At 44.3% G+C, this 18320-nt stretch overlaps 1 protein-coding gene across 2 annotated transcripts; it reads right to left on the bottom strand.

Annotated features, from left to right (window-relative positions):
• Positions 1-7113: 7113 nt before the first annotated feature.
• LOC116952988 (uncharacterized) lies at positions 7114-17156 on the bottom strand. Of its 2 annotated transcripts, none has more exons than XR_004404520.2 (5): positions 14257-14339; positions 10591-10644; positions 9041-9093; positions 8400-8435; positions 7114-7392 (listed from the first exon to the last, which is right to left on the bottom strand). XR_004404520.2 is itself a non-coding variant. In XM_032972774.2 (5 exons), the coding sequence occupies exons 1-4, from the start codon at positions 17139-17141 to the stop codon at positions 8416-8418; spliced, it is 336 nt and encodes a 111-aa protein (XP_032828665.1). In that variant the 5' UTR covers positions 17142-17156; the 3' UTR covers positions 7114-7392; positions 8400-8415. The 2 variants fall into 2 exon arrangements, 1 of the variants encoding a protein (XP_032828665.1); XM_032972774.2 differs by lacking the exon at positions 14257-14339 and adding an exon at positions 16933-17156.
• Between the last annotated feature and the right edge of the window lie 1164 nt (positions 17157-18320).

Raw genomic sequence — 18320 nt, forward strand, 5'->3', positions numbered from 1 at the left:
TTCGATCCCGACCGACCCTGACGCCTGTTGTATATTTGGAGTTTGCGTGTTCTATCTCCCTCCCCCTCCCCCGTGGTCGCGTGGATTTTTCTCCGGATTTTCCATCAATATTTAGAATCAACATCACGCGTTTAGAGTATTTGGCTGCCATTAATTTCCCACGTGATAAGCCACTTCGTTGAGCTATCATTTGTGATGGCCAGGTCGATTCTCAAAAAAAGATCTACATAACTCAATCGGAATTACCTCGAAAAATGAAAAAAATAGTTCAGTGTTTTGTTTTTAGTTCAAATCATGTTGGGGGGTTGACTCAGCCCATCATCCCTCCTGGGTCCAATAAAACGAGTTCAATTCTGTGCGGATGTTAACAGCGATTGTGCGATTGTTATACACTTTACTCCCCTGCCTAGAAATGTGGAATTTCCACCACTCGCTCAGGGCTGTAAACGGGAGATGATCACTGCCCCAATGCCCATTGAGCACTGAGAGTCTGGTCAACAGCACTGAAACTCGGACTGGAGCATATCTTTTATTATTATTATTACACGCTTTTATTTCACTCACTCTGTCTGTTGTCGTTTCCTCAAATCTTGTAACTCAATTTTAACCCACTTCCCAATGTGGTATCGAATGCAAACTTGGTATACTTATGTCATACTGATGACAATACTATATTCTATTCATAAAAAAAAACAAATGTAAACAATCTTTTTTACATGTCATGTTTCGACTTGGGTATAATTGTCCACGCTCAACTCAAGTTGGCTGTAAATCACCACGGCCCCTTTACGTTGTGGCAAGCTTCGGGACCACTTCCTGGAGTCGTGGAGTTCTTCCATTACTAGTAGGGTACATTTCATTAAAGCGTGTTTGAAAAAAAGTTTTTTTAAATATTACTTATTAGTATTGTCAATGAATAATTGGCTATCGTTAATTATTGTTATTGAATCATTGGCTTTCATGAAGTATTATCATTGCATCATTGGCTATCATTAGTTTCTGTTATAATTTAATCATTGGCTAGCATTAATTTCTGTTATAATTTAATCATTGGCTATAATTAATTTCTGTTATAATTTAATCATTGGCTAACATTAATTTTTATTATAATTGAATCATTGGCTATCATTAATTTATGTTATAGTTGAATCATTGGCTATCATTAATTTCTGTTATAATTAAATCATTGGCTATTATTAATTTCTGTTATAATTGAATCATTGGCTATCATTTTGAATCATTGGCTATCATTAATTTATATCATAATTGAATCATTGGCTATCATTAATTTCTATTATAATTGAATCATTGGCTGTTATTAACTTCTATTATAATCAAATCTTTCTTTATCATTAATTTCTGTTATAATTGAATCATTGACTATCATTAATTACTGTTATAATTGAATCATTGGCTATCATTAATTTCTGTTATAATTGAATAATTGGCTATCATTAATTTATATTTTAATTGAATCATTGACTCACATTAATTTATATTATAATTGAATCATTGGCTATCATTAATTTCTGTTATAATTGAATCATTGGCTATCATAATTTATGTTATAATTGAATCATTGGCTATCATTAATTTCTGTTATAATTGAATCATTGGCTATCGTTAATTGATGTTATTATTGAATCATTGGATATAATTAATTTCTGTTATAATTGAATCATTGGCTATCATTAATTTATTTTATAATTGAATCATTGGCTATCATTAATTTCTGTTATAATTGAATCATTGGCTATCAATAATTTATGTTATAATTGAATAATTGGCTATCATTAATTTATTTTATAATTGAATCATTGACTATCATTAATTTCTGTTATAATTGAATAATTGGCTATCATTAATTTATATTATAATTGAACCATTGACTCACATTAATTTATATTATGATTGAATCATTGGCTATCATTAATTTCTGTTATAATTGAATCATTGGCTATCATAATTTATGTTATAATTGAATCATTGGCTATCATTAATTTCTTTTATAATTGAATCATTGGCTATCATTAATTTATGTTATTATTGAATCATTGGATATAATTAATTTCTGTTATAATTGAATCATTGGCTATCATTAATTTATTTTATAATTTAATCATTGTCTATCATTAATTCTGTTATAATTGAATCATTGGCTATCATTAATTTATGTTATAATTGAATCATTGGCTATCATTAATTTATGTTATAATTGAATCATTGCCTATCATTAATTTCTGTTATAGTTGAATCATTGGCTATCATTAATTTCTGTTATAATTTAATCATTGGCTATCATTAATTTCTGTTATAATTGAATAATTGGCTATCATTTTGAATCATTGGCTATCATTAATTTCTATTATAATTGAATCATTGGCTATCATTAATTTCTGTTATAATTGAATCATTGGCTATTATTAATTTCTATTATAATCGAATCTTTCTTTCTCATTATTTTCTGTTAAAATTGAATAATTGGCTATCATTTTGAATCATTGGCTATCATTAATTTATATTATAATTGAATCATTGGCTATCATTAATTTCTGTTATAATTGAATAATTGGCTATCATTTTGAATCATTGGCTATCATTAATTTATATTATAATTGAATCATTGACTATCATTAATTTCTGTTATAATTGAATAATTGGCTATCATTATTTTTTGTTATAATTGAATAATTGGCTATCATTAATTTCTATAATTGAATCATTGGCTCTCATTAATTTATATTATAATTGAATCATTGGCTATTATTAATTTCTATTATAATCGAATCTTTCTTTCTCATTAATTTCTATTATAATTGAATCATTGGCTATCATTAATTTATGTTATAATTGAATCATTGGCTATCATTAATTTCTGTTATAATTGAATAATTAGCTATCATTAATTTCTGTTATAATTGGATCATTGGCTATCATTAATTTATGTTATAATTGAATCATTGGCTATCATTAATTTCTGTTATAATTGAATCATTAGCTATTATTAATTTATGTTATAATTTTATCATTGGCTATCATTAATTTCTATAATAATTGAATCATTGGCCATCATTAATTTCTGTTATAATTGAATCATTGACCATCATTAATTTATGTTATAATTGAATCATTGGCCATCATTAATTTCTGTTTTCATTGAATCATTGGCCATCATTTATTACTGTTATGATTGAATCATTGGCCATCATTAATTTCTGTTGTCATAGAATCATTGGCTATCGTCTTCATTATTGCAGTCCCACGTAAATGATTGCGTGGAGCACTGAAGTGCGTATCGGCCAGGTGGAGTAGCGTGTGAGTGTGTGCCGTGCTCGCTCACAGCGCTCGTCCCAACAGTCTGTTACAGGCTATACAGGGGATCTTTGTTTTTGTATGGGGAGCGGTAGTGTAGCGTTTAGCGCGCTGCGCTACAAACCCAGCCACCCGGGTTCAATTCCCGCTCACAGTCAACACCAGTGACGAATGTCTGAACCGGTCCTGGCCCTCCCCTAAGCCGACTCAGCCTCAAATGAGTTCCTAGTGCGGTTTGTAAAACAACGCCACTGGGAAGACAAAAGCAGCCGGGCGTGGTGCTGGCCACCCACCCCTCCTCGTGTGCCGTTCTGTCCTTCATAGGTGCTCGTTGACGGCCCTTGCCCAAAGTCTGTTAAACTCAATACGGGGGATCTTTGTCTTTGCACATGAGTAAGGGTGAGGACGAATACACTTGAGAAATCTCATAACAGGTTTTTGGTGCGCCACGGTGACGAGGAGACGTTATCTTCATTACCGATATATACTGGTATATATTTGGAGTGGTCACGAGGTTTTTGAACGTTCTGGTGGTCACGCTGATTTTTCTCCGGGTCTCCTCCGGTTTTCCCCTCCACATTTCGACACACGCATTTCGCTTATCTGGCTGCGACTATAAACTCTGACGTGCGACGCTATAAGCCACTTCAATGAGCTGTGACCGTGTGTGGCCAGGTCGCCTCTGGAAATAAAATAGCTTATAGTTCGGGGGGGGGGGGGGGGTGGGCATTACCTGTTAAATAAAATGGTTTAGTTTTAGTTTGTAAGTTAACACCCTGCGAGAGATGCAGTACGTAAACATACATTGCGACGGACGTTTCGGGCAGTGTCCCTTTTTTCATCGCACAAACCCTCACCTATACAGGGTGCTTCAACAATATGTTAACACTTTTGATTTAAAGCTTTCGTGACTGCAGGGATTCCTATTCTTGGTTCTTTCGGTAAAGTCACGTTGAAGGGAAACAATAAAATAAAAATATAAAACAATAAAATTCTCACGACGTTTCGACTGCAACACAAGCAATCATCATCAGGTGTGAAAACCACAGCAAGAAAATTAGAAAAAAGTGGCGTTTTTTTAACGTTAGCACCACAGAGAGCGATTTGGCAGTTATTCAGATGGACGAGTCCATCTATGTTTGAAAACGAGGGGGGAGACGAAAATAATGGATGCAGTCTGAAAGCCACCGTAAGCGTGAACAATCAATTAAGATCTGAAATGTTTCGATTTAAAGCTTTCGTGACTGCAATGATTCATCTTCTTTGGTTCTTTCGGTAAAGTCACGTAGAATGAGAATAAAATAATAAATTGATAAAATAAAATAACACAATAATATTCTCACGACGTTTCGGCCACAACACAAGCGGCCTTCATCAGGTGAAGGGACGAGACCGTCTGGTAGGACAGCGCTGGAGTGAAAGAGCCACGTTCAGATCACGGCCTTTAAGCTGTGTGAGAGGAACAAAGCGCCTTGACAAAGGTATTAGCATATAATTTAGCATTGAAATGGCTGAATGATTAGCTTGTGACTGGTCACAGAAATAGTTATGTTAAAAGTTAAAGCATACACATCCGCAGAGGCACCCCTTGACAATGGAATTAGCATAGAATTTAGCATTGAAATTGCTAAGTTAAACCATACACATCCGCAGAGGCACCCCTTGACAATGGAATTAGCATAGAATTTAGCATTGAAATAGCTGAGTGATTAGCTTGTAACTGCTCACAGAAATAGCTACGTTAAAGTCAGACCATACACATTCACCGAGGCACTTAGTACAAATCAAACAGGAGAATTTAGCATTGAAATAACTAGGCGAATTTAGCATTGAAATAACTGAGTGATTAGCTAGTGACTGGTCACAGAAATGACTATGTTGAAGTCAAGGCCTACACATCTGAGCTATTCACAGTACTATATAGTGAACCAATAAAAACTAAAATATAAATTACCTTAATGTTATCAATAAACTCTATATTCTCCAATCAGCTAAGCTACCAACAATAAGTCGTTATATATCACAATGCTATATGGCGAAAAAATGGGTGGATTCTTACCCTCAACTTTAGCACCACGGATAGCTACGGGCCCCGTTCAGACGGACGAGTTCGTCCATGGTCGGAACAGAGGAGGGGGAGAGAGACAGCTGCGAGGCCCTAGTATACTCCATGTTGTAAAACCATACCATTAACCATGGTGTGAGAGGTATTAAGAGTCAATGCTGGCGAAAGAGCTGCGGTCTGAAGGTCATCGTAAAAATACAATTAATTAAGAACAGAAATGATTTAAAACATCTTTCCAGTGGTTACTAAGCCAGAATCCATCTTCTCGGTTGAAATTGTCTCTGTGCGTGTATATGTGAATGGCCTCATGAACGAATCTCTCATGGTAGCCGGTTGGTTTGCAAAGAACATCCGTCTTAGAGAAGTCAATGTCATGTGAGCCCACTGAATTATAACAGTGATCTGCCACGGCAGAGGAGTTCGTCCTACCGTGTTTCAAGTCTGCTTAATGTACTAGGGCCTCGCAGCTGTCTCTCTCCCCCTCCTCTGTTCCGACCATGGACGAACTCGTCCGTCTGAACGGGGCCCGTAGCTATCCGTGGTGCTAAAGTTGAGGGTAAGAATCCACCCATTTTTTCGCCATATAGCATTGTGATATATAACGACTTATTGTTGGTAGCTTAGCTGATTGGAGAATATAGAGTTTATTGATAACATTAAGGTAATTTATATTTTAGTTTTTATTGGTTCACTATATAGTACTGTGAATAGCTCAGATGTGTAGGCCTTGACTTCAACATAGTCATTTCTGTGACCAGTCACAAGCTAATCACTCAGTTATTTCAATGCTAAATTCTCCTAGTTATTTCAATGCTAAATTCTCCTGTTTGATTTGTACTAAGTGCCTCGGTGAATGTGTATGGTCTGACTTTAACGTAGCTATTTCTGTGAGCAGTTACAAGCTAATCACTCAGCTATTTCAATGCTAAATTCTATGCTAATTCCATTGTCAAGGGGTGCCTCTGCAGATGTGTATGGTTTAACTTAGCAATTTCAATGCTAAATTCTATGCTAATTCCATTGTCAAGGGGTGCCTCTGCGGATGTGTATGCTTTAACTTTTAACATAACTATTTCTGTGACCAGTCACAAGCTAATCATTCAGCCATTTCAATGCTAAATTATATGCTAATACCTTTGTCAAGGCGCTTTGTTCCTCTCACACAGCTTAAAGGCCGTGATCTGAACGTGGCTCTTTCACTCCAGCGCTGTCCTACCAGACAGTCTCGTCCCTTCACCTGATGAAGGCCACTTGTGTTGTGGCCGAAACGTCGTGAGAATATTATTGTGTTATTTTATTTTATCAATTTATTATTTTATTCTCATTCTACGTGACTTTACCGAAAGAACCAAAGAAGAAGATCTGAAATGGTTTATCAAATCCTTCCAATGGTTGCTAAGCCAGAATCCATCTTCTCGGTTGAAATTGTCTATGTGGATAGCCTCATTAACGAATCTTTCATGGTAGCCAGATGGCTACCATGAAAGTCGTTGTGTGTGTCTGCCTTTTTGACCCGGGCAATGCCGGGTACTTCCTGCTAGTTCTAAACAAATTCGTTTTCAATCTAGATGATGTAAAAGTGTCATAGCTCCAGTGGCTTTTATAATATCAGAAGGAAGAACGGTTCAGGTCATCTCCCCCGACCCTTCTGAAAGCGAGCCTTGAGATTCGGCAATGCTTTCCTCCGGGGTAAACAATCGCGATCATAACAACAACATGACGCAGACACAGCCAGGTATCAATAACTGACATTTATTCCATTGACATCACCCAGGGTCACCACGTCACACAAGGGGGGGCGCAGCCAGCAGGGGGGGCGGGGGTGGTGGGCCGGGCGCCCACTCCGCAGAGGGGCCACGTGGTAAGGCTCTCGTGGCCGGTCCCTCTCGCTGGGGGTCCTAGTTCTTGCACTTATCCTTGCACTTCTTGTCCTTGTGGTCCTTGTGGTCCTTGTGGTCCTTGTGATCCTTGTGGTCCTTGTGTTCTTTGTGCTCCTTGTGCTCCTTGTGTCCCTTCTGCGAGCACACGCGACGCGGACAGACGACACTCGGTTACGTTCGTGGTCGGGGTTACCCCGCGTTCACCCATCCGAGCAATAGCCAGGCTCAATATCTGCTTCGCATCTTCGATATGACGAGACGACGTGACTTGGGGGCCGAGTTGTTGCGTAGTTCATGGTATATTTTAGTGACATCGGGGTTCAACTTTGACGGCATCGCGAGCCTGAAGTTAGTGCGTTCCACCGGGAACAGCAAGTCAAGTGGCTATTGCTGCTGCTGTCCGCTATTGTATGTGTATATGTAAGTTGAACCTCTTTCGCACCGTATATAGCCAACCATGCTAATCGGAGGAGTGGGGGTTATTGGTTGGGAGCTGGAATCATTAATTTGAGTCACTGACGCCTCTATATTACACTGCCCACAGGATGGATAGATCATCCTCATCATCAGCAGCATCAACCGTTGGGCGGCGGAATGGCAGAGCAATGGTAATACCCGTGCCTCACAGCCGAGAAAAGCATGGGTTCGAATTCCCGACTCGGGTGCCAGTCTCTGCGGAGTTGGTCTGTTCTCCCCCTGTTCTGCACGGCTTCCTTGGTTTTACTTCCCATGGATAAAGAAACACAATTGGCGCTGGCAAAACATTCCAATGCTGAAAAAAAAATAACCTGCAAATTACTCAATTGGGATCACACACAGCGGCAGCATCCCCCCACCCCCCTCCACGGTTAAAACCTGGCCAGCATCCTTCTGAAAAGGTCTTGAGAATCGGTGAGACTATCCTGGGTAAACGAGCAGAATTATAATCAAGCAGCATTATTCATGAGAGATATATGCATGTATGCACGTTGAACTAATTTCGCACCATACATAGTCAACCGTGCTAACCGACATAAGCTCAGCATTGATCGCGATCAACCATCGCCTCCAGCTACATGGGAGGGGTCGAGTAAAATCGGCACCACTTTGTGCTGAAAGCTAGGGTGGCAGCAACGAACGAGGAGATGCTGATCGGAAGTTACCTTGCCATCGTCGCTGTCAGATGACGAGCTGGAGCTCTGTAACAGACGGACAGACACACACAGACGGGCCCGTGTCACCCCAACATCGCTCACACTGCCTCATCTGAACATCACACCGCCCCACTTAACGTCCACTTGTGCTGCATGCAATTTATTATTGAACATTGATTTACGTTTGTGCGATATCTTTCATTTCTCATCATCATCATCATGCGAGGCAGTTTGCACCAATTTCTATTTGCTCAATTTGTTTGTTTTGACTTTTTGTAATTTTGTTGGCATTCTGGCCGCCTGTTGCGAGTGAGACCTTATCCTGGACTCTTGAATCCTCACGTGGCGACACAAAGCCAACTCGACTTAACCCCCTCCCTCGGCATCTCATTCAACCAATGACCTACTCGCTCGCTCACACACTCACACACCCACTCACTCACCAACCCACCCACCCACTCTCATTAGTGGGACTCTATTCTGGTCTCCTGAATTCTCAGCTTGGTGAAACAAAATCAACTTTAAAACCTGAATAAGAACATCCTCCCCCTCTCACCCAGCTCATGTAATTATCACTCGCGTCACTATCGAGAAGGCTCTCGCTGTTGTGGAGTTCCCTCGTGCGTGCTTGTGGCTGCGTTGGGCCTCACCCCTTCCTTCTTCTTGCCCTTGCAATGCTTGTCCTTGTCCTTCTCTCCGCACTCTGCAACACACAACACACACCGCACGCTGCAGCCCACCGCGCTTGCCGCACCGAGCTTCCCATCCCACTCTTCTCGTCCCCCGCACTTCCCGCCTTTCCCGCAGTTCCCGCCCCCTGCACTTCCCACCCCACGCTTCCCGCACTCACCGCACTTCCTGCCCCGTGCTTCCTGCACTTCCTTCCCCCCGCACTTCCCGTCCCAAACTTCCCACACTTCCCGCCCCGTGCTTCCCTCACTTCCCGCCCCGTGCTTCCTGCACTTCCCGCCCCGTGCTTCCTGCACTTCCTTCCCCCCGCACTTCCCACCCCAAACTTCCCTCACTTCCCGCCCCGTGCTTCCTGCACTTCCTTCCCCCCGCACTTCCCACCAAACTTCCCTCACTTCCCGCCCCGTGCTTCCAGCACTTCCTGCCCCACGCTTCCTGCACTTCCTTCCCCCCGCACTTCCCACCCCAAACTTCCCTCACTTCCCGCCCCGTGCTTCCAGCACTTTCTGCCCCACGCTTCCTGCACTTCCTTCCCCCCGCACTTCCCACCCCAAACTTCCCGCCCCGTGCTTCCTGCACTTCCTGCCCCACGCTTCCCGCCCCGCGCTTCTCGCACAAGTACGTGTGGTTAACGCGGACTTTATTCCTTGCAAACGGTATCCATTTGGAGTTTGAACATCGTAATACCTATTTTATCGCCAGAAGAGGATAAAACCTATTCTCGTTTTTCACACCACGAGATATGTTCTCAAGCACAGTAGTGGGGCCTCCACCTGACCGACTGCCGCAGCCCCCCGCTCAGAACTGATGATGTAAATTACTATGCCACTGCTTATTTGCCATCGGTCATTTGCCACAACTGGGGGACTCGGGCGTTGTGGCAACGCTCACGAAATGTCGTGGCGGAGGGGCAACACCGGACCGGGGCGTTGTCTCCTCCACGTGAGTCTGCGTGATTCCACGTCACAATAACCACGAGGACTTCGCTCTACACTAGCAGTGGGGGGGGTAACGTGATAACGTGAGGTGATTTTATACGCGTGTGAAAGTCTGTCGTATACGCAAGAGTCATTGGTGAACGATCGTCTATGCGAATCTGCCAATAATAAATAACTGCGATAACATTTGAACCAATATGGTAACCTAGACCGATGCAAAACGACTTGTATAAACTCGTTGATCATAAACAATGCAGGTTTCCAAGAGTAATCAGTTACCAGCTAGTTTAGGGAGACCTCACAAAATGGACAATTTGTTAAAATATTGATGTTCATTATTCGTACATTAATTTCTCTCTCTCTCTCACGTTGGGTCGGGCAAGAGTGGGGGGGGGGGGGGGTTACTACTCGATTGAAACAAAATTCAACGAGGGAGAGTACAGCGGTCAAACACATTTGAGAACCACTACCGCATCCTGCCAGCCAGCCAAGGCCCTTCTGCTATGCCCCGCGATGACGGACCGTGGCCAGGCCACCGAGCAGGGCCCTGCGGCTGGGGTGGGGGTACGCACTCGAATGCTTGTCCATGGCTGAAGGTCTGCTCGGGATTTCTCTTTTCAGGCAATCTGCGGGAGAAATCACAGAGAAGACGCTCGCGTTAGTGTGCATCGATTACTGCACCGGGGGTGTGGGGGGGTGCGGACGGGTTAGTCAGTATCTGGTGCAGTGTGTAATCATCACCACTGGGAAGACAAATGCGGCCGGGCGTGGTGTCGGCCACCCCTTCGTGTGCCGTGCCTGCCTTCACTTCATTCGGTGCTGCCTGTTAAGGCTATATTGAGATTGTGAATCATTGACCAGTATACATCGGTAAAGGCTATATTGTGATTGTGATGTGGCCGCTGAGGGCATTGATGACGCGTTAGGCACATTCCGAACTCTGCTCTGCGGAGGCTTCGCCACCACGTACGTTTGCTGAGCGATGCAACGTGGGAATGTGCCCAATGGCCTTATCGCCTCCCGAGCGCTACGTAAGCCTCCATCCACCGCCATCACTGTCATTGCCACACCTCACTTTACTGCAACCCCCCCCTCCCCCCAAGTTAACGGCAACACAAACATAACGACGGCGTTTATGATTAATAAGTAACTTTGTAGCTCTGCTTTTTGTGTTTAGTTTGGTGTGCCCCCCCCCCGCCGCACCTCCGATTAGCACGGTTAGTTACGTACAGTGCACAGAGTATCTGCCCCCTCTCACATAGACCACGACAGTATTTCCTTTCTAGACATCCCATCAGCCACACAGTCCTCTTTCTGGGAGGCGCAGCATTTCTGCGTCATTGCTTCAATTCTGGAGCGGTTTCGACAATTCAGTGTCTCATCGGCAGAGTCGAGGCTCGCTCGAGTTGAAGCCAATGCTTGGTGAAGTGGCAGCCGATGATCGGTAAGGGCAGTGGGTTGCTGGGGGGGGGGGAAGCGTTGAGTTTTCATGTATTTGTTGTATTTGTTACACGGATCATCCCGTTCAGTCGGTTCCCCCCAGATCCGTGATGCTGCTGCGTTGTCACTGGAGATCCTTTTTTGCCAGGAGCAACGTATAGAAAATAGGAATCGGTTTTATCCTTTTCTAGCAATAAAATATGAGGTGTTAAGATGCTCAAACACCAAATATAAACCTTTCTGCAAGGAATCGAGTCTGCATTAACCACACGTACATGCAAACAAATATGTTCTGACAATATCTATGCATTGTCTTTTAAAATGATTGGCCTACACCAGAGACCGCTTTTGTATGACCTAGTCTCACGAGTGTCATATCCAACCAAAGATGTTTGCTTGGGAAAGACAACAAACTAAACACACACAACGAAAACTGATTTGTTTGCATTGTCCTTGTGCTGTTCGCCTTTTTGCGTTCTTTCCTCTATTGCACAGGTGAGACGACACCATGAAGGAGGCTGTATAAGCTCTGGTGCAGGCCATCAGTTTCAAGGACTATGCCAACATTATGAAAGCATATTTGCTGGAATGATTTACCACAAGTGTGGGTAGTTAATGCGTTTTAGTTGGCACATTAGGGGGCACAGGTGGTGCATCTGCCACTCATCTCAGTAAGTCAACCCATGGCACCTGGGTCTGTCCCGTGACCTCCTGCCGGCGCGCGTTCGACACTTCACGTGGTCTTAAAGTGCACCCATCCTGGCACAAGCGCCGTGGCAACGTCATCGCCACTTAGTGGCGATTGGCGGTTGTTGTGATTAATGCATCCTTGATGTCTTGTAATAGGTGTCCATTTGGTGTTTCAACATCTTAACACCCCCTGCAATGTTGCCAGAAAGGGTATGCTGGCAACTAAGGTCCAAAGGAGTGGGAGCTTTAGTCAGTCAGAATGTGACCGCTACATTAGTCACGCATTATTCCCCTCTGTGCAAAGGCGACAATCGTTGTCGGGTGGCGGAGGAGTTGATGACAGCATTTTTTTGGCTCGCGCCTACCACGTGGCCCAACCCACACAACAAATACGGATGAGGCCAGCCGATGCGTGGCTTGGAACATTGTGGTGCGCTAATGCTTTCTGGAGGCTTGGCAATGAACCAAGGTGGCTGTGCACCACGTGTTTCGCCTGTGCTACAGCACTGTGGAGTCGGCAGCGAGGGTTGGTGGATCACACAGAGACACACACGGATGTTGGGAACCTCCCTTCCCGTAGGGGTCGAGGAGGAGCCATTACCTGGCTTGGCCAGGAGACGGCGGCACAGACATCGGTTCCTGCCTGTGTGGGATCGAGTGTTGCCATCTCACACCACCAACAACAAAAACCAGGCTAATATGTAGAGGACTGCAGAGCTCGGGCAATTTGTTGGTAGAGCCGCTGACGGTCAACGACGGTGATAATCATCCGAACCGGTCCTGGGCCTCTCCCGAGTCAACTCAGCCGCAAATGAGAAGCTGGTGCAGTGTGTAAACATTGCCATGAGGGAAGCAAAGGTGGCCAGGCGTGATGCTAGCCAGCCACCTCCCTGCGGGCCCTTCCGGCCTTCATAGTTGCTACTCGCTCACATCACTTGCTCCAAGTCTGTTAAGGCAATACGGTGGGGGGGGGGGGTATCTTTGTCTTTGGTGGTAGCGGTGGTGTTTGTTGCTTAGGAGAGGATTTTTCTGAATTCTTCGCATTCCTGCTTGGGTGCGTCTCTGCTGGTATTTTAAGCATTTCAAGTGACTTGGAGATGGGTGCGGTGTTTTTATTATCGCCCGTATTTTTGTGAAGCACGGTGCTCCGATTGGTTACCCAGGAGAGCCTCACGGAGTCTCAAGACTCCTCTTGAGGAGCCTCCCTGCCAAGTCATCGATAGTTCCATTTCAATGTGCTGTTTTATTGAGGGACGACTGTGGGTTGTCTTGGTGTGGTCTGGGACAGTTTTTTGGTCCCTTCCCCCAGCTTGCATTTCGTGTTGAAATATCGGCATGACACGTTTGTTGAACTTCTATCACACCGTACGTAGCCAACCGTGCTAATCGGAAGTGCGGAGGAAGGACACCAAACTAAACACAATGATGCACTTTTGCAATTTGTACTTGTGTAGTGTAGTGAGTTCTAGAGCCGTCGGAGACTGATCTTGGAGGCAACACTTTTATTCCCAATACACGGCAATACAGCCCCAGCTTACTCAGGGCAACGGCCCTTCTGGTGCTTTACAGCCAACGTTAGTTGAGCGTGGACAATTAGAGCCAAGCCCAAACATATATAAAAAAAATATGGTAAAATTGTTTTTTATAGATTGTAGTATTGTTATGAGTATCACATAAGTATACCAAGTTTGCAGTCGACATCACATTGGGAAAGTGGGCTAAAATTGAGTTAAAAGATTTGAGGATACGACAACAACAGACAGTGAGTTAATATAAAGCGTGTAAAAAGATTGTTTAAAAATATTTTTTTATTTTCTCATGATAGAATATAGTATTGTCATCAGTATGACATAAGTATACCAAGTTTGCAGTCGATACCACATTGGGAAGTGGGTTAAAACTGAGTTACAAGATTTGAGGATACAACAACAGAGTGAGTTAAATAAAAGCGTGTAAAAAAAGTTGTTCAACGTGCATCTCTGCTCAAACGGCCCTGCGTAGCTCCGAGCCAGTCGTGGAAATTCCACATTCCCAGGAAGGGCTCAGTCTGGTCCCATAGGGCAACACACGCGAACGCCGGCAGAGATACAACAGCAGCCGCCACTCACTGGCGGTGATGTACGCCTCGGCGCTTGTGCCAGGCTACGTGCACGTTGAAGTGTCGAAGGCTCGCTGCCAGGAGGTCGCGGGGCAGACCCAGATGGCCGTGGGTTGACCGACTGAAATGGCTGGCAGATGCATCAGAGATACTGCGACAAAGATGCCCCCGTATTGCATTAAGAAAGTGTTGGGCAAGTGCTGTTAGCGAGTAGCACCTATGACGGCCGGCACAGCACACGAGGGGGCAGGTAACGAGCACAACGCCCGGCCGTCTTTGTCTCTCCAGCGGCGATGTTTACACACCGCACCAGATACAGTCCTCATTTGAGGCTGAGTCGCCCTAGGGAAGGCCCAGTACCGCCACACCCACTCGTACACGCATGTACACTACATTGCATGCATACATAGGCACATACACAGAGTGTATCTGGACATGCATAATACATTTCACGGGCAACGCTTCGGGTATCAATCGTGACTTGGCACTTTATGCTGCGACACAAGCTGCATGCGCCTTTGTGTTGAGCTGTGGCGCAGTGGTTAGCGCACTGTGCTACGATTCTCGCTCACGACCGATATCAGAGGCGAACATTTGAACCGGTCCTGGGTTCTACCCCCCCCCCCCCCCCCAGGTCGACTCAGCCCTAAGCGAGTACCAGTATGTAAACATCGCCACTGGGGAGACAAAGGCGGCCGGGTGTGGAGCTGGACACCCACCCCCTCGTGTGCCGTGCCAGCCTGCATCGGTGCTACTCGCTAACAGCACTTGGCCCACAAGCCTGCTGAGGCTATAGGGGGGGGGGGGATCTGCTTTGATATTGCCACAACACCCGGGTCCGACTCGTGACTTCCTACCAGCAGCGAGCATTCCATGCCTCACGCGATCGACATTCAAGTGCACCGAACATGGCACACGTGACAACATCACCACCGCCTCGACAAGTGGTGGATGGCGGCTGTTCTTTCATCTTACGGAGAGCGGTGGCGCAGTGGTGGGCGCAGTGGCAATTGCGATATGAACCGGTTTTGAGCCACTCCCATAGGTCGACTCAGCCTTAACAATAATAATCAGGATGATGATGATGATGATAATACTTTGCAAGGAATGCGTCGCTGTGATTCCAACCGGGTCATTTATAGACATTTTTTTACGGTAAATTTTAACAGTGACCGGCCCCACAAATGGCCGAGACATTTAGAATGACGTCACAGGATCTTTAACGTTCACCGAGAAGCCGACGGCGCGTACGGTCAGTGCCACCCCCCACAGTATTACCTCGAGTATTAATACTGCCCGCGGTATCATCAATAATGTATACCATTGTATTATCTATCATTGCTATCCATTGTATTATCTATCATTGCTATCCATTGTATTATCTATGGTGCCTACCCATGCATTGTCTATAATTCATACCCATTGTAATATCTATATCTCCCCATTGTATTATCTTTGCCCATCCATTGCATTAACTGTCGTGCCTACCCATTGCGTTACATATAATGCGTACCCATTGTATAGAAGTTCAACATACATTTAATTATATACGCCTACCCATTGCATTATCTACTACACCTATCCATTGCATTATATAATGCTTATACCCATTGCATTATCTACTACACCTATCCATTGCATTATATATAATGCTTATACCCATTGCATTATCTACTACACCTATCCATTGCATTATATATAATGCTTATACCCATTGCATTATCTACTACACCTATCCATTGCATTATATAATGCTTATACCCATTGCATTATATATACCTATCCATTGCATTATATATAATGCTTATACCCATTGCATTATATGCACCTATCCATTGCATTATATATAATGCTTATACCCATTGCGCTATCTACTACACCTATCCATTGCATTATCAATAATGCTTATACCCATTGCATTATCTACACCTATCCATTGCATTATATAATGCTTATACCCATTGTATTATCTACACCTATCCATTTCATTATATATAATGCGTATACCCATTGTATTATCTACACCTATCCATTTCATTATATATAATGCTTATACCCATTGTATTATCTACACCTATCCATTTTATTATATATAATGCTTATACCCATTGTATTATCTACACCTATCCATTTAATTATATATAATACCCATTATATATCCGTTGTCGTAACAAGACTCCGCTATTTCCATCAGGAAAAATATCTCGTTCACAACGTGTAATGTTATACGCTTATTTTTGTCTTCTTGGTTTTATATATAATACAGATATCAGAATCAATCAAATTTAAATATTTGATTAAATAAACACACACCGATGACTACCATCCAAGATCACGGTACAATTGTGAAACCGCACGATCTACCGCTACCCGGGTCGCCGTGCAGGGGAGAGCCCAACCGGGCCTGCACGGCACGGGTCGCTCCCGCATTAGCAGCGTGGGAACGCAGCTTCAACAGCAGCGGCGGCATTGCTCTGCGCGCTGTGGAGTCTTTGAGCTTCGCTAGCGCAATTCTATATCTTTTAAAAATAATGCGATGCCCCCCCCATCGTCATATGTAAAACCCGCTATATCCGTCCACGTTATTTCGAGCACGCATTGCACGAGACAGACGGCAGTGACAGCGCGCGTTCAAAAGGCACCACCCACCCAGCGTGGACCCCACCACCCGCCCAACGGCACTCACCTGCTGGGTAACGCGTCGTCGCCGAGTCTGCCAGAGGTCGCGCTCCGGGGAGATTTATAGAGTGCGGTGGCGGAGGGGGCGTTTGGGGTGGGGTTGGAGGGAGGGGGCCGGGGGGTGTCGGGCGGGTGGGGTGGGGTCAGGGTAATGACGGCCCGACAGGTGGAAACACTCAGGTGTGCGTGGGCGTCAAGGCGTGTCACCTGATTCATTCACCTGGCTGAACTGGATTTCTCTGGTTTGTGTTGTTGAAGCTGCGCGAGGTCGGGTAACCTGGGTTCACGACACGAGAGCTGGTCACCCAGAATAGTCTCGAACCGCCCCGCCCATCCCCCCCCAGAATAGTCTCGAACTACACTCGCCCCATCCCACAGCCCCCCCCCAGAGTAGTCTCGAACTACACTCGCCCCATCCACCAGTCCCCCCGTGCTGTCAATGGCCAGGATTTGGCAAAAGCGTCGATCGACTTCCTATCACCGTTGAAGTCCCCTCTCTGCTGACGTGCACGGCACGACGTCGTGTTACAACTGCGCTCGTCATAACCCTGCGAGGAGAGTCTCGCCTGAGTCTCAAGCCTCCTTTTGAGGAGGGTGTTGCCAAGTCTGTTGCAGGAGGGGCCGGTGTTGCTGCCGTGAGTGATCTCGACTGAGTAACGTGCTGCTGATTTTTCAGCATGGCGATACGTGTTTACTTAATTTTATTGATTTATTTTTTAGTGACTTGCTGAACTCTACAATCGCTGTTTTGTATTGTTTGTTGTTGTAACTTTCCTCTTTCTTTTTTTCCGTATGGCTGCTGATGTAGGTGAAGAGCAACAGCTAAACATTTCACGTTCAGATGGTCAAGCCCAGACAACCGCGCCAGGAGCAGTGGAGTGGTGCATTATCGCTGCGATGTCTTCTTCGTATTTGTGCATTGGGGAATTGCGTCGTTATACGTTGAACGGTCTGTTCTGGATGACCACAGTTGCACACTGCAGAGTGTAACTTGCTAACCCGGCCCTACTGGACATCTGTGATAAAGAGCTTCACAGCTCATCGGATTTCTCCAGAAAAAAAACATAAATAAGAAAGATAAAATTTTGATTTAAAGCTTTCATGACTGCAGGGATTCATATTCTTGGTTCTTTCGGTAAAGTCACGTAGAAGGGAAACAATAAAATAATACAAATATAAAACACATTTTTTTAAATTGTATTGTTTCCCTTCTACGTGACTTTACCGAAAGAATCAAGAATAAGAAAGATAAAGTTTGGCTGATACCATTACAGTTACAAACTATTCAGAGCCACCTAAAAGGGCCACGATTGGAGTGACACTGAACTTGGCTCCGTGCCTTAACTTGCGTTATTATTAGTGTGTGTTTTTTTCTGATCGAGCTATGCGATGAAA

This window comes from Petromyzon marinus, chromosome 49 (assembly GCF_048934315.1).
Source record: "Petromyzon marinus isolate PM22_M1 ecotype Great Lakes invasive population chromosome 49, UKy_Petmar_22M1.pri1.0, whole genome shotgun sequence".
Classification (NCBI taxonomy): domain Eukaryota; kingdom Metazoa; phylum Chordata; class Hyperoartia; order Petromyzontiformes; family Petromyzontidae; genus Petromyzon; species Petromyzon marinus.

What these genes read in the sequence shown, in the direction of transcription:
- LOC116952988 (XM_032972774.2), bottom strand. Translation starts at nt 17,141, where the DNA reads ATGAATCAGGTGACACGCCTTGACGCCCACGCACACCTGAGTGTTTCC. An exon ending in GACGACGCGTTACCCAGCAG is followed by an intron (nt 10,645 to 16,932) that starts GTGAGTGCCGTT and finishes TTTCTCCCGCAG; the next exon opens with ATTGCCTGAAAAGAGAAATC. An exon ending in AGCCATGGACAAGCATTCGA is followed by an intron (nt 9,094 to 10,590) that starts GTGCGTACCCCC and finishes TGTGTGTTGCAG; the next exon opens with AGTGCGGAGAGAAGGACAAG.